This window comes from Eublepharis macularius, chromosome 2 (assembly GCF_028583425.1).
Source record: "Eublepharis macularius isolate TG4126 chromosome 2, MPM_Emac_v1.0, whole genome shotgun sequence".
In the NCBI taxonomy this organism is placed as follows: Eukaryota; Metazoa; Chordata; class Lepidosauria; order Squamata; family Eublepharidae; genus Eublepharis; species Eublepharis macularius.
The window spans coordinates 111967495-111991917 of NC_072791.1; the positions used below are offsets into that span (position 1 = coordinate 111967495).

At 39.0% G+C, this 24423-nt stretch overlaps 1 protein-coding gene across 1 annotated transcript in view; it reads right to left on the minus strand.

Annotated features, from left to right (window-relative positions):
* The window catches only part of DCDC1 (doublecortin domain containing 1), an 807587-nt gene that overhangs the window by 461638 nt on the left and 321526 nt on the right, over positions 1-24423 (minus strand). Inside the window, exon 9 of the mRNA XM_054969981.1 lies at positions 22596-22684. Within this exon, the coding sequence (XP_054825956.1) occupies positions 22596-22684 (89 nt within the window). The remainder of the gene's footprint in view (positions 1-22595; positions 22685-24423) is intronic.

The following is a 24423-nucleotide window of genomic DNA, read 5'->3' on the forward strand; positions in this document are numbered from 1 at the left end:
TGTTTCCAATGTTAATATGAACAGAAGGGGTGATAATGGGCAGCCTTGTCTCGTTCCTTTTTTTATTTCTATTGGTTCTGTTAGTTGGCCATTGACTGAAATTCTAGTTTATGTTTATCATAATTTTTTTGAATTATTCTGAGAAAACTTTCTCCACACTGCATCTCTCCTAGTTGCTTAAACATAAATTGCCAGTTAAGATTGTCAAAAGCTTTCTCCACATCAAGAAACATTTAGGCTAGCTGTTTTTCTGGATGGGCCTCATAATATTCCAAGATATTTAATATTTTTCTTATATTGTGGCTAGTCTGTCTTCCTGTTAAAAAACCAGCTTGGTCTTGGGGGATCATATGGTCCATTATTTTCCTCATTCTCCAAGAGAGTATAGTTGCAAAGATTTTATAATTTACATTCAACAGTAAGATTGGTCTATAATTTTTAATTTCTTTCAAGTCCGTTCCTTCCTTTGGTATTAGAGAGCTCATGGCTTCTTTCCAGGTTTCTGGTAAGGATTCTGTATCCCATATTTTTTCCATCAAGCACTTAAATGGAAGTATTAAACATTGATAGAATTCAGCTGGGATACCATCTGATCCTGGAGATTTCCCCTTATTTTGTTTTTTAAATGCCTGTGATATTTCATTCATGGTAATGGGATCATTTAAAATTTTTCTCTGTTCTTCATTGAATTTCTTCAGTCCCATTTTCTTCAAATAAATTTCTTGTTGCTCTGGCTGGACAGTCATTTTCCTGTAAAGTTTCTTATATAAAAGTTCTGCCGCTTTCTTTATTTCCTCCTGAAGCATTTTTTCTTCTCCTTTTTCATCCCTCAACATTGTCTTTTAATGTTTTATCTCCTTAATTTATAGGCTAACCATCTTGTAGGTTTATTTGCATTTTCAAAGTAATTTAATTTTGCCAATTTGATCTTTTTCTCCATCTCCTCCATTAGCATCAGGTTAAGTTTATGTTGGAGTATCTTTATCTTCAATTTTGCTGTATTGTTTTGGGGTGTATCTTTTAGGATGTCTTCCTCTTCTTTTACATTCCTTTCCAGTTTCTGATAGTCTTTGTTTCTCTCTTTTTATTTGCCATATATCTAATTGCCAGTCCTCTAAAAAAGGATTTACTTGCATCCCATACTATTTCCACAGTAGTTTAATTATTTAGGTTTTGTTTGAAAAACCACTCCATTTCTTTGGAGACCATTTCTTTAAATTTTTTATCTTTTAATAAGCCTATATTCAGCCTCCACCTAAATTGTCTTCTTTCCTCTTTTATCTTTATTATCAGGGGATTGTGGTCTCCAATCACTTGCGGTAGAATATCTATTTCTTCCATGTCCGCCTCTACTGATGTTGAGGTCCAGCACATATCTATTCATGACCAGGATTTGTGTCTATCAGAGTAGAAAGTATAATTAGTTGAGTTCAGATTTCATGTTCTCCATAGATCTACAAGGGCCATTTCCTCTGCAAATTCGAAAAAAAAAATGGGTAGAGTTTCCCCCCCTTTTTCCCCTTTCTTCACATGTTTCCTGTCCAGGCTTTTATCTACCACTGCATTGAAATCTTCCATGATGCATATATCATTATAGTTCAGGTTGGATATACGGTCTAAACATTTTTGGTAGAATTTTTCTTGTTGTTCATTTGGGGCATAGATATTCACTACCAAAATTTTTCTTTGGCCTTTCTGGAATTCAGTCATTAAGATTCTTCCTTGGTAACAAGCATAAATTAGCTTTGGATTCAATCTTTCCTGTATATAAGTTACTAGTCCTCTTTTTTTGACTTTATCTGCTGCGATAAATGGGGAACCCAAATTCTTACAATTCAGCAACCTTCTTTCCTTATCCCTAATATGCGTTTCTTGAAGACATATTATCTCTGCCTTAAGTTTTTTCAAATATGGAAATGTTCTTCTTTTGGGGGGGGGAGTTCAATCCATTAACATTCATTGAAAGTATTTCTAGAGAGGTTTTGGGCATTATTTCTTGTCTTTCTTACTACCTTGTTTATTTTCCTCCTTGCTTTGCTCCATGGACATGCCAGCCCTGTGTTTAATTTACAGAAGTCCAAGTATCAGAACCAGGACTGTAAACTCATATATGTAACAAATGAGGGGGAGAGAGTACAGACGAAAAGTGAGGCATTTGTCTCCATCTCCTCTTCACCCATCATTTTCCTTATACGTTGATATTTATTTATTTTAGCTTTCTGTCCTCATCAGGGCCACCAAGGAGGCTAAAAAATTTAAAAATTAAAAACATACATAATAAAACCATATCTTATAAGCCACTATCAACAAATCAACAAAAATCATTAGAACAATTAAAACCAGAGCTGAAATACATATACAAAAACATAAAAACAACAATTAAAACATTGGGCAGGAAGGAGAGATCACTGATGGAATGTCGAACAAAGCAAAAAAAGTCTATATCCACTGGTGGAAGATGGCAACAGAAGGGGACAAGAGTATCTCTCTGGGATGAGAGTTCCAGAATTTTGGTGCCATGACTAAGAAAGCCCTCTCCCAGGTTACCCCTCCACCTAATCTCAAAAGGTGGAGGCTCCAGAAGCAGAGCCTCCATAGAACATTGCAGCATTGGATAGGTTCATAAGGGAACGGGTGGCTCTTCAGTTATGTTGGTCCCTAACCATATAGGGCTTTAAAGGTCAACATCAGCACCTTGAACTGTGCCCAGAAACAGATTGGGAGTCAGTATAGACAGGAGTGATATGGTTTCTGTGATCTATTCCAGTTAACACCCTGGCTTCAGCATTCTACACCAACTTAGGTTTCCAAATACTTCTCAATGGCAGCCCCACACACAGTGTATTGCATTAATGTAATCAGGGCATGTACTACACTGCCAGATCTTTTCTTCCAGGAAAGGCTGCAGCTGGCTAACCAGTCAAACCTGATAAAAGGCACTTCTGGTCATAGCTGACATCTGCTTATCCATCAGTAGGCTTGGATCCAAGGGTACCACCCAACTACAGATCTATTCCTTCAAGGGGAAAGCAACCTTATCCAGTATGAATGATGCCTTAAGTCCCAGATCAGTCATTCCACTCACCAATACTGGTCTTTCCCACCACCTAGTCTTTTACTTGTCCTTCTGGTAAGCAGCAGGGAAACAAAGGGCCCCAGCAGTGAATGCTGAGAAAGGAAAGCTACACAGGAACTGTGGAAAACGTAGCTATTAAAAAAATAAAGGCGAGCCCAAACAGCCTCAGAACACCACCACAATGAGGAAGCACTCCTCCCTCAACCTGTTTTCCAAAATAGCAAGCAAGGAGGGGGTCTTTGTTTTTGCTGCTCCGCATGGAGTATTCTTTGCATGTGAAGAAGTAAAAACAAGGAAATACCCTCTTCCTCCATGCTATTTTGACATAGACAAATAGCTTGTGGGGGGGGGAACAGGAGCTCTTCCTTCCCCCATAGTGGCATTCTAAGGCCATTTGGGCTCACCTTTATTTTTTCACAGTGATTCCTCAAAGCTGCTGTGTGGAGAACCCAGACCCAACTCTTTAAAACCCTGAACATTTAACTTGACCCTCAGAGCTAAACTACACGAGATGCCCAACACATTTCAGGTTCCCACAAGTTTACCTGGGAAGTGTAGTCGGGCCTTACCCCCAAGCACCCAGATTGTCTCCACTCTGCTCAGGTTTTCCTCCAAGAGCTTGGGAGCAGGAGGTGGGGCATGTCAGAGCAGCAACAGGGCCAGAAGGACGGGAGGGAAAGAGTCAGTGAGGGAAGCCTGAAGAGAGCCAAGCCCGAAGCTGACAGGTGGCTAGCAGTAGTAGAAGGAGCTGCTGAGGCTGCTGCCGCAGCTACTAAACATAAACATCCCTTCCCACAAAGTTCCGAGCTCAAGGGGCTCAAGTCTCCTTACCCTCTCTATGAGAAGGGATGGTTGAGTCTGGCAACTGCAGTGGTGGCGGCAGCCTCCGTAGCTCCTTCTGCCACTGCTAGCCACCTGTCAGCTTTGATCCTCAGAAGAGCCATTAATATTCTTTTCCCATGGGCTCTGATCCCCTGTAGGCATGTTAGTTTAGGTCAAGCCCCTCAGACAAACCAATTCACAAATTCTAAGCTCATAATACTAAAACAAAATGAACACATCTTTGCAGAGCCTATAAGATTCTGCTGTAGCAGCTGGAGTGTCCAACTTTTATTTTTATTATACATTTTCGTCTGGTATAGGTTGTGCTGTTGCATGTTCATATAATACCAGAACAATGCTCCTCCTAACAGAAGATTTGGCTGCCATGGAGGTATAAGCAATGGTTTAGCAAAGGATTCTATCCCAGCCAGTACTTCTCTTTCTCAACAAACTCCCCTAAAACAGGTGCTATCAATTGCAATTTTTACCATTCGAACAGGCCTGAAGTACCCCAAGAAGACGATACAAAAATATGTCTTAGCATCTCTACTTCTCTCCAGCCAACGTAATGGAAGTATTTTTCCACATTATGGCAGTACTGCATTGGAGACAGGAAGCTCTTGCTCACACAGCAGCAGGATGCTGACTGTTGCAGATCCTATGTATTCTGAAAGCAATGCAGCAGTCATTAGGACACAGTCTGCCACCTTTGATGCTTACATGCAAATTCCCTAGGGGAAGTCATTCTGAATTTTAAAACCTGAAATTACAATATCTTATAGTTATGCATTGTCCTGTAATGATTTTTTAAAAATCATCACCACAAATGAAAGCTTCGATTCAGCCATCTCAAAGATATGCTATAATTCTGTTCTAGAATGGTAACAGCCTTTAGCAGCAGAACATACTGCATGGTTAATTCCATTACATTCAATACTTGGCACCATGCTGTTAGGCCACATGGTATAGCTTGATGATGATAATAACAGAGATGTAGAAAACTAATGAAGGAATTCCAGCCCAGTCATACAAAATATTGTATTCATTCATTTATACCCTACATAGTTCCAAGGGAGCTATATGTACTGAATTCCAAATAATGTGTGGGACCAAGCTGATTCTCTCTCATATAAAAGTATAAGCAAATCCTTCTCCTTCCATTCTTCATGCTTTGGGAAAGTTGATGGTTATGACAGCAAGCATAAGAATATGCTGGAAAGAAGTGAAGGTTTGAACAACAATATATTTCTGAGGCACTGCTATCCCTACCATTAAGGACTATACAATGAAAACAAAAGGGGGGGGAGAGAAAGTCTAACAAACACAGGAACTAATCATTATCCTTTTCTGCCCTTCCTGTTCCCAAAATGAAGGGGAAAGACTGCAGGCTGTGTTAAACAAAGAAACACGAAAAGGTTTGTGTTGTAATATGTATGATGGTGTTATTAGTTTTACATTAGGAAGAAAGCACTAATGAAAGATATTTAAAAGTGATTTAAAGGGAACATGCTTTTAATATATCTATCTAAAGAAATCTAAAGCTTTAGATTTCTTCTGATGTCATTATTTCCCGTGATATGAACAGTTTGACATTCCAGAGTCATGTGTGCAATTATTCTGCTTATGTATGCCACCATTACATAAAATTGTAAATGGCTATTATTCATTCATTAAGCCTAGGTAAATCAGCTTCATTACCTGAATGAAAGTTTGTCCATGGACTTGGAGTTGCATTGCTACCAAATTGCCATTATTTGCCAGCAATGCTTAGAATGATACTGCAGCTAGATCAAAAATACTTTTATCAAGTTTATTCTGCAAAAAATAAGGACTTTCCTGGTCCCTTTATTCCTTTGAAAACAAGATAGCTTCAAAGGTCAATCTACAAGTGACCAAACCCCACATATTACAATTCTGGCCTGTGAAATATGGCTTTCCCCTTTAAACATTATCTGACCCTATGAGTTCTTACTACAAAAGCAGCCTATGTATATATAACCGCCCCCCTCCCACAAAGCACACTTTCATTGTGCTTCAGAAAGCCCACATATTTTACTCTCCATTCTCCAGGAAAAGTCCGAATGGTTTCCATAGATATACCACATGCACAGGAACAAGAGGGATTGTTGCTAAGAAGATAATAGTCTATCTTTGTTCTGGTACGGTTAGATCCAACCCCCCTCCCCTTCAACAAGACACATTTGTTTTGTTTTGTGCAATACCTGCTGCTACATAGAATGGCATAAGTGCATGTATGTTGGGGGTGGGATGTTAACCATTATTATTACTATTATCCTTTTTTTGCTATATGCATATGCAGTGGTGTGTGTGTGTGCATAACAGTTCAGTTATATAGAAAAGAATGCAGGCTGTCGTGAAAAACAGGATTGCACTTACCTGTAACTTTTTTCATCGAGTGGTCTTCTGTGCTGGCACACTCTGGGACTGTGCATGCATAGGTCAGCCATGGAGAAGATTTCCAGAGCTCTCTAGAAGACTAGGAGAGCTCCTCTTCTCCTTGGCACTTTCTCACCAAAATCATCACATCACCAAGAGGAGGGGCACTGTTCCCTCAGTTCTCTCTATGTTGCTGCCAGAGACCCCCAAGAAACTAAGGTTCCAAAGAACCTAGTGTTCTTTGGAACCTCATAGTGTTGTGAGATAGAACCTAGTTTTCTTTGGAGCCTCATAGTGTTGTGAGATAGTGTCTCACAACACTATCATGTTGTGAGACATGATAGTGGAAAGCCAACTCCTAGTAGGGAATTCTGGTTAGGGCATTGGACACATTAAGATTATGAAACACTACAAATGGGAGGGGGGCATATATTAGAACCCACAATGTCCTCATTCCACAGGTGGAAGTGCTGTATGCTAAATATGAAGCATCAGGGTTGTGCAAAAAGTTAACGAGTTAACACCCCTACTTGGAATGTCTTTGGCGATCCAATAAGGAAGAGGAATGTTTAGAGTGTTTGAGTCCCAAACATAATCAATAGCACAAGAAACAGGTCTAAGTCCTGTTATAACCTCAGTAGAAATTCTTATCCACTTAGAGGTGCAAGATATGGTAATCAAGGAGCAGCACTTGCCACTCAGAACAAAAATTAGACTACTGCTGTAGTGCAGGAAAAGAAGCTGACCAAAACTGCAAAAGCCACCAGCGGAAGTGAAAACATAGCAGATCCACACCAGAATAATGAAAGCAAGCATGATGGGGCCAAAGAAAGGACAGACAGTATGCACCATCAATGAATCTTGTGCTGCTAGCAGAACAAAAAGTGCAGCGAAAACAACCAGGGATAAAATAAAAAACAGATTACCTTGCCAATAGATTAACAAGGATATTCCCCAACAACAGGGGGTCCTTGAAAGCAAAGGAGCCAACAAAAGGGCAAACAATGGATCATCGCAGTATGTTGCAAAGCCAAATAGCCCATGTCTCTAACCACAGTATCTAAGAGTTGATGCCAGTTGGTTGAGGAAACATAATTTCAATGTACTGCTATGAGATGGAGCATTTGCAGTAAAACAAAGTATGGTATGTCTAGTATTCTAGGTGAAAGTAGTGGTAGTATAATTTTGCAGAAGACCAGGAGCCACCTGGACATACACACCTCATACTAGGACCCTCACATGCAGGGACGGCCCCTGAGATGGCATTAACTCTCAGAGACACAGCATCACAACAGTGCTCTGGGAAGAACAGAGCACTGAAAGCACAAGGAAGATGCACATATGCTCTGTCTAGAAAAGAAGAAAACAAATTTGGATATCCCTTGAAGTGGGAAACTTAAACCGAAGACCAAATTCTGCCAAGGTGACACAGGTATATAAGAACACAGAACTGCAATTGTGAAAGTGAAAACACTGAACAATTTTAGTAAAATATGAATTGACTAAGACTGAAAAGGCGAAGGAAACTCTTTTTCAACTAGTAGAACAAAAAAAGGGGTTGCACTGGGAAGGGTTAGTAACCAATCATCAACAGAAAGGAGAAAAAAACTGTATTGCAGTCTCAAGTGGGATACCCTAGCTGTCATGCATTTTATAAACATCCAAGGTGTTGGAATTTTGCCACTAGCAGTCTGCTTCCCCAACAGCAGATAGACTCTCTTGAAGAAGGGTAGAGAGATGTATGAATAAGATAGCCAAGCACAACAGTAAATACTACAATACACAAAGTTAGATGACCTGGACCTAAAAGAGGCTTTTTCATCTGTCCTCCTTAACAAGTAAGGAACACTCAAAAATAATACCCCTTTTTCTGTCTCAGGGGGAATACTCAACTGAATAGTTTGATTAATGGGTGGACAGGCAACCTCCCTTGAGAAGAGAGTTAGGGAAGACAAATCATCACAGATTTGAAAACAAATTGTAGGAAACTTGTGAGTGGTATATATGGCAGGAGACCACTGATTTTTTACTTTTAAATCATCACTGAGGATAGACAAATGAATTTAAAGGATTCGAAAGCAAGCCTGTTCCTCCCCATACAGTGTTGATTATCTAGACTGAAGAATTTAGTCTCTGTGTGAAGTCACAATAACACCCACTACTTTAAAAAAAAGTCACTAAGTCCTAGGCAGTCAAGTTCCAGATTAAAGGAACAGATCAGTAACATACATTAGAGTTATAGGCAGTGAAAGACACAGATACCTGAAGGCATAAGCATAATTCACAAAAGCTCATATCAAATAAATGTTAGAGAGTCACTGGGTTTTTATCTTATTATACAAAGAGGTAATGTGCCATTGGAGATGCTCAATGGACTCAATTGTAACAATTTGTCCAATACCCTTAATGATCCAGGGTGTGGTTAAAATGTGTCATGGTCTCTTCAAAGGGAATGGTAAAAGGATCATAAAGGCCTGTCTATTAGCAGTTTAAAAGAAAAATTGCAGCGGGAGAATTCTCCTTCCCACACAGGCAAACCGCTTATAGCATTCAAACTCTACAGTGACTGAATTATAGATGAAGTGATATTTAATTGGCAGGCCATCAGCAACAATAACAGTGACCACTGGAATGAAGTATAAATTTGCAAAAGGATTGCAATAGGGGCCTGTCAACAGCCAAATTAATAAAAGTTGGTGTGTCAAGGACTTCCTGTCCTGGGGCACCTTTTCTGAGCAGACACATAAGATGTCCCTTAAAAAGATGGGTGTGGAGTTTATCCAAATCCCACCTTTTAGTTCCAAGGAGGACTCAAAGTGACTATAACTAGAGATAGACACGATCAGCATTACGATAGAAAAATACCCACGATAATGGCGTTCGCGCGATCGGGACCCAGCGGATTGGTGCTGTCCACGGCGACTGATCCAGCGTTCGGGGAGGGGGGCTTCATCGGGACTTGATTTGGGCCATCAGGATCTGATCGGGGATGCAGACAATCAGGTGCCAGTAATCTATTCCCGGGGCAATGGAGCCAGGGGAATGCCTGAGCTGTGTTTGCCCTCCTTCTGTCGCCCTGGAAACCCGAATGGAAGCCCAGCTTTCCTTGATCAGCAGGGCTTCCTTCCAACCACGGAGCAGCAACACACTCACCACCAGTTGGGAGAAGAGACCCAGGGGAGGGAGGGGGAAGGGGGCGTTCTGTAGCCATGGGCACTCCAAACGTTTTTTGCTTTTTAAAAAAATGGGGCTTTGTAGGAGGAATGGCTGTTTTTCTGTCTGTCACTCTCTGTTTTTAACCTGCTTTTAAAACACTGTATTTTGTGGGAAAACCTCATTCACGGCTCTGTGTGTGTGTTTAAAATATGCTTTTGGAAGACTGGCTGCTTGCTTTTAAAATTGGGTGGGGAGGAATGGAGGAGTCTGTCCCTGCTTTTTTTTAAAAGCTGGCTGAAACATGTTGACTGGGTTCTCTCTCTATTTGGAGAGGCAGAGATGGGTTAAAAACTTTCACCCCCCTCTGCTCTAAGTGTGTGTGTGTGTGTGTGTGTGTGTGTGTGAACATTCCCTCCCTGAGGGGACGTGGCTCGTCGCCAGGTTAAACTCCCCCCCTGCTCTAAGAGAGAGTGTGTGTGTGTGAACGTCCCTCCCTGAGGGGAGGCGGCTCATCGCCAGGTTAAAAACTTTCCCCCCCTCTGCTCTAAGTGTGTGTGTGTGTGTGTGTGTGAACATCCCCTCCCTGAGGGGAGGCGGCTCATTGCTGCCTCCCCATGCCCGCTGGGCCCAGCGGTCGCCGCCACCACCCACCTTCCCACATAGCTGGGAACAGCGGGGCGCCCCTCCGCTTTGGCCTCCCCGATCCGATCCACAGATCGGAAACGGGAGATGATCGGTGTGGATCAGTGATTTGGGGTCGTCGCCGGCACGAATCCACGATCAGCTTGATCAGTAATTTTTTTTGGATCGTGCCCACCTCTAACTATAACATTTTATACCTTTCCATTTCATCCACACAACAACCCTGAAAGGCAAGCCAGGCTGAAGGAATGTGACAAGCCCAAGGTCACAGGCAAGACTTTCAGGCATTTGAATCTGGATTTCCCAGATAGCCCAATGCTCTAACCACTATACAAAAGTGGCTCTTGTTAGAATTTGTGTCATACAGGAATGACCCCACAGACAGGATCAGAGTTTTTTTTCTGCCAGAACAAGCCAGAACTCCATTCCGGCAGTTCTCCAAAGAGATCACATGATCATGTGTTCTCCTCCCCTTCCTCTCAACCAGCCCTCACCCTGCGTGTTCATGATGTTGTGTCTTCTGTTGCATATCCTCCCTTCAAACTCTCCCCAGTAATTATGTTAAATCCCCTGCAATTCTCCTCTTTTAATTTTGATACCTCTTTATTGACTTAACATTTTAAAAGGATGTATTGTTTTTAATCAGTCACCGCAGGTCAGATGAAAGGCGGGAGGGTTAAAATTTAAAGAGCCCTTTCTGTGTATGATCTGAATTGAATGGAGCTTTGTGGCAGAAAGTAGCATGTGGGCAATAAAGGGGTTAACAATGTAGTTGGACCTGTGCAGTATGGGAGTTGTAGGTAATACGGGTTCTGGGAGTTGTAGTAAAACACTGTGCAGCTTCCTGTAATGGCTGGTCCCAGGGATGTGAGGGGAGATGGTTCTTTCAGTGCAGTCTGATTTTCTCCCTACTAAATGCAGCAAATGGCCCTGAATAAAGAGCTGCTACATTTTAAAATGTCTTTTTAGTTTGCTTAAAAATACACTGGTCAGTTGTGCCCTTCATTTGTTCCCCTTTCCTATATTCATTTTCTTGAATTGGCCATCCATGGTATCTGCAAAAAAATCCTCCACCACCACATTTCAAATTAATTTTCTTCCTGTCAGCTTTCTTCACTGTCCAACTTTCACATCCATACATTGTAATGGGGAATACCATTGTTTGGATTATCTTGATCTTGGTCCCCAGGGAGAGAGCCTTATCTTTAAGGATCTTATCTAGCTCCCTCACAGCTGCTCTTCCAAGTCTCAATCCCCTTCTGATTTCCTCATTGCAGTCTCCCTGTTGGTCATTGCAGTCTCCCTGTTGGTTGATGATTGATCCATGGAATAGAAAATCTTGGACAATTTCAATTTCTTCATTGTCAACTTTAAAATTGTGTAGTTTCTCTGTAGTCATTACTTTTGTCTTTTTGATGTTCAGATGTAATCCTGCTTTGGCGCTTTCTGCTTTCACTTTCATCAGTAATTGTTTCAAGTCTTTACTATATATTCTGCCAGTAACGTGGTGTCATCTTCATATCTCAAATCGTTTATGTTCCTTCTGCCAATTTTTAGTGCAGCTCTACAATACTCTAGATCTACAATAAGTTCATTTAAAAATGATTCAAGAAAGATAATATCAGAATACACAAAGCAGAGTCCCAGCAAAATAATGAGATTTAGTCTTGATTAATGATATATGATTTTAACAGGATTCAGTGATGGCTAACTGATAGTGGCATTTGCTTCCGGACACTTCTGTGATAGTAATTTTCTGTTCGGCTCTACCTTCTGTGCCAGTCGTTTTCTGGTTGCACCTACCTGTCTATCAGTGCCCATAGGCTGAACAAGGTTGGGGACCCCTGATGTAGAGGATGAAACAGGTATATATCTATTTTAATCAGCTTTGTCAATACTGGTAGAAATTGTTGCAGAAGTTTTCCTTCTCCTCATGCAGGAAATCAATCACGTCCCTTATACAACAGCATATAACATTGAAGCTGCACTCCAGAGGCATCCAAGTAAGTTGCGTAACAGCCTACAAATTATCTATCTTCATCTGTGGCAAACTTTTCTTTGTTCGTTACTAGCAGCAGAAGTTCACAAACTGGTTCACAGAGAATATCCTAGGCAACCCCTAGGCATTCGGTTCTACTAGCCATTCAGTAGTTATGCATCTACATAATACTGCAATCATGGCCCTGACAGCCTCTGCCACCTTCCAACATTCAATGGTAAAGGCTTCTCCTCCTTTCCCAAGGCACTCTTTGTTAGAGACTGGGATATTTTATCTGATCCAGTGCACAAGAAATATCACTCATATGTTGACACACATCTGAGGAAATGCAATTGTGTGTAAACTGCTAGTATTATAAACGATTTCATAAAAGATATTACTGGAGAATTCCTTAGATAATTCAAACGTGAGAGGCAAAATTTGAGTCAAGTAGCACCTTAAAGACACAAGATTTTCAAGGTATAAGTTTTCTCAAACCTCATACCTTGAAAATCTTACTGTTCTACTGCAAACCAACATGGCTACCCACCTGAAACTTGAGGGGCTTTACACATAGCATTAATGCCCTATGGAGGATTTCTGTATCTAGGAAGTGTGGGTCTTTCCAAATTTAATGTGTTTGCTCTCACAATGGTCTTTGACCAGAGCTGTTCAAGTCTATTCTGCAGTTGCTTTATATTCTCCTTGTCAAAAGCTAAAAGAAGTTCTGTTTGATGGAACTGTACTTTACTTTTTTGAAGTCTTGTATTTAGCATGTCCAAATGGTTAAACACAAGCAGCAAAATCTAGCAGAGCAATATGCAGGGGGCAGGACCCTAGGACAAAAGAGAAAAAAGGGGAGGAAAAACCTCTGTGATCAAGCAAATAGTTTCCTCAGGAAGATGCATGAGGTAGCATCTGAGAAGTGGTAGTAGGAGAAAAACTCACCATGCCTCAGCTCTGGGAGCCATTTAATTTGCTTAGCTCTGCAGGAGAGAGGGACAAAGGAAGGACCAACATGGAACCTGCCAGCAGGATAACCTGTCGGTAAGACAATTGTCAGGCTTCAGTGTTCCAGGGGTTTGATAAGCATCATAGAGAATTGGAAGGATCCTCCAAGGTCATCTAGTCTAACCCCTTACATGATCATCATCCAGCATTTCTTGATCTACTCAAATTTAGTTTTGAAATAGGCAAAAAAAGGGGTGGATTAGGTTTGCCTGGAGTGCCAGTTGGTTATACAGCTTTAAATCAATAAACTAGATATTGGGAAGCCAGGTTTTCACTCTATTATTTATACACTGAGGTTCTACAGTTTAGCTTCTTAAAAATCAAGAACAGACATTTAAATTTTGAGAACAAAAGTGTACTTAATCAAAACTTTTAAATTTCAGATAGCATGAATATTACCAGGCTTCAAAGACAGTAATGTGGTTCTAAAATATGAAAGTGATGCAGCATAGCATTATAGAAATAGTGAGGTTCTAGTTCTTGTTCTTTTTTGTAATGAATTTGGTCTCTGGAGCACCTTCAGGTCTCCACAGGTAAGCTTAGATTTAGATATTAGAAACATTCAGTTTAAAAGGTATACATTTGTCCACTATTATCTATTTGCTTACATCTAGATAGCATGTTTTAGAAAACACACCTACATTTTAATTTTTATTTATTTGTTTATGCAACTTATTATACAGCTTTTTTCCCTGATAGGGACCCAAATTAGCTTTAAAAAGTATCAAAATATAATTTGAATATGGAGCTATGCAGAGAGTTAAAAAAATGAGAGTGCCATTGTTTTGATGTGCAACCTGTACTCTGAACAAGAGGCTACTGTCAGGACACAGTATGGGGAAACAGAATGGATTCCAAATAGCAAAGGTGTCAGACAAGGATGCATATTATCTCCCTACCTGTTCTACCTCTATGCAGAGCATATAATAGGGAAAGCTGAATTAGATTTAGAAGAAGGTGGAGTGAAAATTAGTGGAACATTAACAATTTGAGATGATACCACGTTACCACATTACCAATCAAATGTTACTAATTATTATTATTACTGGCAGAGAATACTGAAGACTTGAAATGACTAGTGATGAAGATTAAAGGAGATAGTGCCAAAGAAGGATTACAGCTGAACATCAAGAAAACAAAAGTAATGACTACTGAGGAACTACACAATATTAAAGTTGACAAAGAGGAAATCGAAATTATTTGAGATTTTTATTCCTTGGCTCACTCATTAACCAAAAGGGAGACTGCAAACAAGAAATCAAAATAAGATTGAAACTTAGAAGAGCAGTTGTGAAGGAACTAAAACAAATCCTTAAAGATAAGGATCTCTCTCTGGGGACGAAGTTCAAGATAACCCCAACTAGGGTATTTCTCATTATGATGTATGGATGTGAAAGTTGGACAATGAAGAAAGCTAACAGGAAGAAAATCAATTCATTTGAAATGTGGTACAGGAGGAGTTTCGCAGATACCATGGATGGCCAAGAAGACAAATAAGTGGATTCTAGATCAAATCAAGCCTGAATTCTCTATAGAAACTAAAATGACAAAAGGCTATCATACTTTGGTCACACCATGAGAAGACAAGAGTCTCTGGAAAAGTCAATAATTCTAAAAGAAGTGGAAGGTAGTAGTAAAAGAGGACGACCTAAAATGAGATGGCTTAACTTAATAAAAGAAGCCATGTCCTCCAATTTGCAGGATCTAAGCACATCTGTTAATGAAAAGATGATTTGGAGGTCTTTCATTCATAGGGTCTCCATAGGTCGGAGGTGAATTGATGGCACTTAAAAACACAGATAATTTAAATAAACACTAATTTAAACAAACAATATAATTTAAATGAACAAAAAAGAAAAGAAAACAGGCTGTATTCTAAGCAAGTTCTACATTCATGAGGCTGCTCAATGGCCATAGGATGCAAGCCAAATATTTTTTGACTGATGTCAAAAGGCTCATACCTCTGGCCACGCCAAGGCTTTTATTATACCTGCAGACAAGAAGGAGACAGATGCTCAGCTAGATATTATACAGCTGGCAAAATATTCCCTAAAACTCGCTCCTGCTGCTCAGGGAGCAGGAGTATAGAAGAATATGTTTCCTGTTTCTGAGACCAATGAACAAAGCAGGGAGGATTTGATATGACAGATTGCTCTGTTGCAGGTGTTTGTGGGTGCAAGTCATCGGTGAAAATGCTCAAAATGGAAGGTAATTTCTTGGTTAGAGGCTTTCTTGGCAGAACTGGCCAGAGTGAGCCCAGTCTCCTGGTGAGCCTGCTGATGCTGCCAAGCAGCTTGGTGTGTGTTTGGGAGAGTATGCCACACTGGGAGATCTTGGTAAAGGTTTGACCATAGATGTATGGCATCTACCCAGTGTCCATATTCTGGGTAGATGCCATATACCTCATATCACCATAGGTTCCTCTATGCATCAGGAATAGAGAGGGCAGGATTTAAAAATAAATCAAAGCTTTGGTCTTCAACTTATTTTAGAGAATTTTCTCTACATATACATTTAGAACTAAATTCCACTAAAATCTTTAGGACTAACATCTAAGAAAATGTATTTAGAATAAAAGCATCCAGCAGCATAAAGGGGGGATAGAATATTATTCTGCTTTCTCATTATAAGGTCTTGTAACTTCTGCTATTTCTGGCATACTGATAAAAAGCATTTCCAGGATATGAAATATAAATTTTACCTCTGTCAATAGTAATGTATTAAAAGAAAATAGGAGTAAGGGACACAGAAAAACCATGTGTATTGCAAAGTTTTTAAATAAAATTTACTAATTTGGAGAACCGTGACTTTGATTTTAGCCTAAAATCAAAAGAGGTCTAAATATATCTCTAAAATGTGCCACTTATAAAATCAAATAGGGAAGGTGTATGAATTTTGGCCAGAATGCATAGAAGCCTGTGCACATGTGCAAAGTACTATGCATATATGAGGCAGGTCTACTTTTCTTTCTGATGGCAGATTCTCATTCTTCACCGGGTATTGCTCTGTAAATCTCTCAGCTTTGGGGTGGCTGACACCAGAAGGAAATAGCAGAGATGTGACCAAACAAATAGCAGTTTATACTTTGGATTTCAGCTAATGCTTAAACAGGTCTAAGATATGAAAGTCTTATTACATGTTAACTTTGCCTTTTTTTTCAAAAAGTGGCAATCAACTAATTTCTCTAAAAATCTTAATTTGTATTACTGTCTAGAAACAATAGCTATAATGACCCTAAATACATTATTTTAACTCTAGGAATTCTCCATGAGAGCAGAAAAATGTTTTTACTTAATAAAATTATAATGAAGTTAGTAAAATTTCCAAACCTTTTCTTTGAAAGAACGAGGTTCAGTTACTCCAGAACTCTACATGGAGATAATGCTCCACTTTTGCTTTACAGCAATTTTGTATTATTTCATTTATGTTGTCAAGTTCTCAGCATGAGGCTTTACAAGGAAAAAGCTTGATTTAATAGTTCTTCATTACAATATATCCTACAGAATCATATGATTAGCTCACTATGCCTTGACACTGTAAACTACAGTTTTTCCATAAAAGTAAGAACTTAGTTAACATTTTCTTTTGAACTACTAGTAGTGCAATACAATACAATACAAGGAAACCAGGAAACCAAAAAAAAAGTAGTTATTAAACTCTTCTTTGGATAATTAAAAAGACTGCCCCACAAGAGGTTGCTTATTTGATCTCTCAGATAAATTCTATACTATTTTAAAACAAAACAAAACATGTATTATTTATACATTTGGTCTGCAGTATAACTACACTGAGTAATCAAATCCAAGATTACTGTTTATAACTATAGGTAATGCACTGTGATAACAAATTTTTTTTTAACAAAAATGCAACCCAAAAAACACTTTTTGACAAACTAGATTAAAGCACAAGTACACAATATAGCAATTTTCCAGACATATTTAAATCAAGTTTATAAGATGCAAGAGCAAATAAAGATGTTTTATAAGTAACATGTTTATATTGACTGGACAAGAAGAAGCAAACCTTGACCAAATCTGAATACAAGTCTCTTTCTATCAGCCAGCTTGGTCAGCTATTGTCTGGCCCATCTGAGATGATCAATAGACCACTTGTGAAGGGGCATTCCTTTAAAACAGCCACATAGAAACTAAAAATTTATTTGGTTGAACTGAAGTAGCAATCTATGTAAGAAACCAGCTGCCATATCATGTCCAGATAATGAGCTTCATTGCCCTTATACTGAACCTGTCCCTGTCTCTGCAAACAAGTATTCTTTTTATGGTTGACTTGCCTATGCTTACTTCTGTTAAACATGCTTTTGACTTACTTTTGTTGTGAACTTTATTAGTGGTAGGGTGAATGAAAGATAATTTGCATGAGCTCAACAAGGCCAAAAAGAGTCCTTATTTTACAGACCAGAGGACTCACCAGCAATACAGCCCTGAGGCCCCCTGGTCTGCATAGCATACTGGTTCATGTGCTGTTAAATGTCTGCCCTAGTTTGCAGAAGCAGCTCATAAGGTAAACCCTGAAACTAGGGTTGCATGTCCCCCATAAGGCAAACCAGGGGATGGGGGTTACTCACCCCAGTGTACTTGTGATGCCAGAGTACATGCAAGCTTCATACACATGCCTCAGAGCTGTCTCCTCCATTTCAGAGTGCCTTTCTCCCCACTCCACCCTGCGTCATGAGCAGTGTGGGGTAGGGGGGGAACAGGGGTTGGCAGGGGCTGGGTCAGGGATTGAGCAGAGTTCTCTTATCATCGTTCATCTGAGCTTTCTGTTTGAGAATGTCTCAGTGCTTCTCTTGAGGTTTGGCCAACCCACGTCAGTATGTATGTGTGTGTGAATGGACAAAGAGTAGGATGCTTGAATTGCTTATGTGAATTTCTAATAAAATTTTAGTTTACCTCTGGCAGGCTGGGCTCAGGGTTTGATCAGCCCTGATATTTGACCTGTGCAGAGTTGATGCAGTACTAATTACTAACAGCTAATCACTAGAAACCGCAGTACTGTGTTATAGGTGAAAGTTCCTTAAAATCTTCACTTTTTATAGGATCTAACCTCCAGACTTGAAGGGAAAAAACACCAATTTGTTTATTCCAGGATCAGAATGAAAGCCATGATTCCTCAGTCAAGAATCATTCAGTGGTTTAGTTAAAACCTTTCTTTAACAAAATCCTAATAATCTAGATGTAATTAGATAAAAAGTTATCAATGTAACCCATAAAATACTGGCATAGATAAAGGCTATTAACTTATGAGCATACATGACATTCCCACTCTACTGAAATTGAATTAAGAATGAATTGGAATCTCTAAAATCCTTATACAGAACTTTTTTTGCAAAAAAGAAAGCACCTTAACTGATCTTCCAGAAATTTAGACATCAGGGGGTGTTACTAGCTTACATGTAAAAGCTCATACCTCTATTGAATCACTTGATTTCTCACTATCCAAAGCGTGGCTTTCCTCTGAGCAGGCATATCATACACAGAGTTCAACACAAGGAACTATTTGCATTGTTCTTTGTTCTGAGATTTATTTTGGCAGAAAACCATCTGTTCATCCCATTAGCTAGGTAACTGTGTACTGGAACAATAAGAAGTGCCTTGCATTTTTTGCAGGTAGCAAAAAGAAAACTATAAGAACCATCAGGCCTATTTATGCTAACTTGATGAAATCAACCTATAAAAAGCATATACGTTCTACATGCTATTAAACTCTGTGATGTTCCCCTCTCAGGCTCTGCCAGGCTCCCATTATCCCACAGAAGGAGAGGGAAACAGAACAAGGCTGGTTTCACAGAGCAGCAGCTGCAAGAATTGTTGTAGACTGCTGCTGTTATTGAGATCTCAACAGTGAGGTTTTATTCTTTTAATGCTGTAAGTTGCCTTATGCATTTTTTAAAAAATTGAGAGTCCAGGATATGAGTCCAGGATAAAAAATTGAGAGTCCAGGATATGAATTTTAAAAGTATACAAAAACAGAGTGAAAGTGCATGTTCTATGCAGTTCATAATTTTAAAGGATTTTTTAAAAAATTCCTGTTTGTATCTGAAGCCTAAAAGGAAGTCCCTTACTCAGAAAAAAGTGAAGATAGTATGGTATCCATCCTCAGAGGGAAGGTTTTGGCCTGGCATGTATCCCTATTGAAACAAAACCAACCAATGTTTGCCAGTTGGGATTTATTCCTGACCAAGCTCACAAAGCTATTTGATGATTGTCACAAGGTCCAGTGTGCAGACATTGCCCCATCCCCCGAAATCTCTACCAGATCCTTAGATCAGCCCACCTGTATGTTTACTTTATAATAGCTTGGACATCAGTTCAGCCTAAAAAGATGCCTGTATTGGTAAATGGCTCCTGTCTCTTGCCCAGCCCACTCCACCAAGACTACCAAAGGAAGTCTGTGCTAGGGAACATCTGGAACTGATGCAACGCAATCAAACAGCCCCCCCCCACACACACACACAATTTGAAGCAATCTGTAAATGCCTTGCTTACCTATCATGATTCCTGTGTTACATGAACTCAAAGCTCTTCCCTCTACTTCAGATTATTGGAAGGCTCATTGCTTTCAGGTACTTTCTTAGATAAAAGGAGCATACTACTACAATCTAGTTGGTTCTCAGCCTCACATCACTCCCAATAACCCAACTTTTGACATCCTGAGCAACATGGGGGCTTTCAAAACATGCTTGAGAAACAGAAGTAATGCTACAAGAAGGCAAGAAACAAATCTCAAAGATCTATAAGATACTTCTAAAATGGTACACTGAGGATGAAACAGTGAAAGTACAGATGGTGAAATGGGCAATACATTTTCATAAAGAAATAGCAATGGAGGCATGGGAGCACTTGTGGAAGAATACAATTAAGATTACAACATGTACGAATATTAAAGAAAATGTATACAAGATGATATACAGATGGTACCTAACACCGAAGAAAATTGCGCTGGGGAACGCTAAAATGTCAGATAAGTGCTGGAAATGCAAAAAGCATGAAGGATCATTATACCATATGTGGTGGACTTGTGAAGTAGCGAAGCAGTACTGGGGAGATATAATAGAAGTAATTAATGAGGTGTTACAAACCCAAATAAATAAGAACCCAGAACTGCTGCTACTTAACTTGGGAATGGAGAATGTTCCAGTGCAAAACAGAACATTGTTATTTTATATGACAGTTGCAGCAAGATTACTGTATGCGCAGAAATGGAAAGTGCAAGAAGTACCTACTGTAGAGGACTGGATTTACAAATTGCTGTACATGGCAGAGATGGATAAAATGACAAGAAAACTCAAAGACCTGGATCCGGGACAGTATTTGGCGGACTGGGAGAAACTGAAACAATTTTTGGAAAAAAAATGGGATGTGAAAGGAGAACTGTGGCAGTTTGAGAACTTTTGAAATAAGACATTTTAAACAGAAGAGAGAAGTGACTTTACCATTAAGAATTTATATCTATTTTAATCTAAGCTTGGATTATAATATAGCAGAAGAGGGGTGAAATGTAGAACTGATTTTTTAAAGAATAAGATAGGGAGGTTACGATAAGTAATACCTTTATCAGAGTATATGAATAAGGGAATAGTTAAACAAATATACTGATGGGGCATACTATATATACTATTATGTTGGTAGATCAGATTGTATATTATATAATGAATGTACAGTATGGTGCTGTGTGCGGTGCCACATTGGTGGCAGGGTGCACAGTAGGGGTGTTAATACATATTATAATGACAATAGTATATTTGATAGAATATATGTTTAAAAGAAATAGAATATGTTTAAACTAAGACTTTTGTTATATATTATATTATATTATATTATATTATATTATATTATATTATATTATATTATACTGGTCTGCTATATTGAGGGGTATAAGATTTATACTATATTGATAGTATAATTGATAGATGTATATTATACTGATAGAATATTTGATAGTATAATTGATAGAAGCATGCTATATTGATAGGATATTTGATATATATGATAGAATACCTGGAAAAAAAATTAGAATGTGCTTAGACTAAGGGAATTATCAAGTAATAAGAGGGGGTAAGGGTTGGAAAGCTGTTGGAAGTCGATAGAGAGGGGGGAGGAAAAGGGTGGGGGATAGGGTTAATTAGATATTGAGGGAATGTACGTATTGAATTTGAAAAGTATACTCACCAATAAAAATTTTCTAAAAAAAAAAAAAACATGCTTGAGAAACGAAATGGAAACATGATACCACCCTATCAACCCTACCACAGCCCCTTTGATTTGCTGACTAGTATCAGGATCCTATACAGTCATACCTACACTAAACTGAAGCCAAAAATCAGAAGCCATAAAGGAATACATCCAGGAAAGAGTTTCATCAATCCACTTTACTAGTTGAAGCTCCTGTATTATTTGTAAGAAAAAATGATCCTCTGACTATAAGTGAACTCCAACAACAAGCCAACATACCTTCTTTGAATTCAGCTATGCATAGGGTGAGCTGCATTCATCAGCTTTGTACCTGTGTATTAGCCCCTTGGTCACTGCAGCTTGCTGCTGCTTTTGCCTAGTTTAAGAACTAAATGATCTAATTTACCAGAGAAGAGGCAGTTTCCTCTAAGGTCAAGGTCATTAAGTTCATTAAACTGATCAACTGGTATAAAGCATGAAATCCCTTGCCACTCACCTTCTCTTTGAACTTGTGCATCAGATGCATTCTTTAAATGCCCAGCATTGGATAAAATGCATTGCTTGATTTTTACACCTGTGCAGTCAACAGTGTCTATTTGAGATGTGATCGCAAGAACTGATTACAACATTAGCTGGATTCATAAGCAAACTCTAATACACTAAGTGAGAGCCAGTTTGGGATAGTGGTTAAGAACGCGGGACTCTAATCTGGAGAGCCAGGTTTGATTCCCCACTCCTCCACTTGAAGCCAGCTGGGTGTCCTTGGGCTAGTCACAGTTCTCTGCAGCTCTCTCAACTCCACCCACCTCACAGGGGTGTTTTGTTGTGGGGATAATAATGCATACTTTGTAAACCGCTCTGAGTGGGTGTTAAGTCATCCTGAAGGGCGGTATATAAATTGAATGTTGTTGTTGTTATGTTGTATGTGGTTCTTCGTACGTTTGCCTTTTATTTCTCTGTTGATAAAAGAAACCTTTCCTGTAGAACAACTGCCTGTTTATTTGAGAGTTCTCTAAGGGAACAATCCTGGTATACATGGGTGGAGATCCCAGTTACCCCCTCTTGCTACATCTCCTTGAATGCTAATTCCCCCATCTTAAAAGGAGACCCCCCCAATTAGGGAAACAACAACTCATGAACATTTCCAAGACCTAAAATTTCATGAAAATATTTTAAGTGTAAACAATTTGCTTAATGGGAGAAAAGCCTATACATTTGAAGTGTTACTGATCTCAACCCCCCCCTTATGCAATAAAATGCTCTGTACATAAAATCATGTAAACATTTTACATTACTTTCTAAATGACTACCACTCACTTACTTTATCTTGTTCTAAATACAATTCTTCTTTTTTCAGGGATAGAATGCCTTTAACTGCAATTTTCTCTTTCTGGCCATCAAGAGCAAAATCTAGCTGAAATGGTAACAGAAAAGAAGAAATACTCTATAAATTACCATAGTATAGATCAGATCATACTTTAATCAGAATCTTCCCACAGCAGACAAAGAGGAATTGGATTCATGCCTTCTAACCTGCCTCCAGCCATAAATGTATCTGTACTGGGACACTCAAACAAGAGCATAACATTTTAATAGAGAATGTGAACATATAGAACATATGTTGGAACATGGACCACCACCCTGAAAAACACAGTCTAGTTTTATGACACATTCTAGGAACTGACATCACAATCTGAATCTATATGCATTACATTATAGCCAAGATGGATGCCCACTGGAACAAATAAATTTAGCAAGTGGGACAAAAAGGCTGACCTGCCATACGTAAGACTTCTGGGAAGATGGTTACGGTAATAAAAAGATTATCATATGTACTTGGGTCCCAACTAAACATGACACTCAATATCTTTGATGATGTTCCCACACAGTCTGTGGGAGAGGATTAGTTCAAAAGAACCATAGATGGCCCAAATTGACTGGGTACTGTCATGCATGAGGAGGAGGTTTTTAAAGTTTTTCTTTGTGTCCCATTTTACCAGTCTAAATCAGTCTTCCAAAGATACTATTTTCTCCACAGGTGGAAATGGTACCCATGAGGTACTTTATATATTTTCCTCCACAGGGCAAATTGCTGCACCTGGAGGGGGTATTTAAATGGGGAAAATGGCATGGGGGACAGGGTTAAAACTTTTGAACGTAGTTCCAGGCTAAATTACCTCTCTTATTGCTGCTTCTAGTTATTCTTTTTTTTTAAAATGTGCATGGGTGATTCAAAAGGTATTATGGAATGTCCTTTTGATTTTGATGGGATTTTTAAAAAATAAACATTTTAGAATAATATATGTTAGTATAAGTGTGTACGTGCATGCACACACACATTTAAATAAAAATTGACTTTATAGAGTATATTTTCACATTGGGAAGTTATTAATAGCATCTCTTTCAGGTTTCAAGACATAATGATAATATGCGTCTCTTTTTTAGGGCACAATTCTCCTGTCACTTACGCCTAGCGCATATCTACTTTTGGCATAATTTAACTGGAAGAGATACATAATAGATCTCTCGTGTTAAGGCTGCATGAAATCCTAGTAGCACTGTAGTCTCTATTACATGAAAAAGGACTACAGCATTAGCCAACGGCAACAGGTAGCTTGTCCCAAATCACAAATATGTTTTGTGTGCTCATCTTTAAAATGTCTTCCAATTATGCCCAGACATTCTAAAACTCTCCTTGCAAGAACCTAGAGAGTTTCTAACTAAGCAGTGTTAATATGTTAAGTGTTTTTTAAAGTTTATAGCACAGTTGGGTAATTCTCTTACCAGAAAACTGTTACAGATTTCCTTAGAATTTTGTCTTTTTAAATGCATCAGACAAAAATAGCATGGCTTTATTGTTCTTACCAACTACACTTAAACAGGACTTTGGAACAGTTAAAAAACAAATTCTCACAAAGTGTCTGTTTATGAATCCTGAAAGCCTTCAATTCAGAAAACATATAAATTGCTTAAACCCCACAGAAATCAATGGGATTTAAGTAACATAACTGTGTGCAGGATTGTAGCCAAAGTCTTTAAACAATTCTTATTGCTGTAAACTCTTCATCAGACTTACCGGTATTAGCTATGTTGGAAGCCTTTTGTGGGGGGGGGGACTCCTGCAGCTACTGTTATGTAATACACTCTGG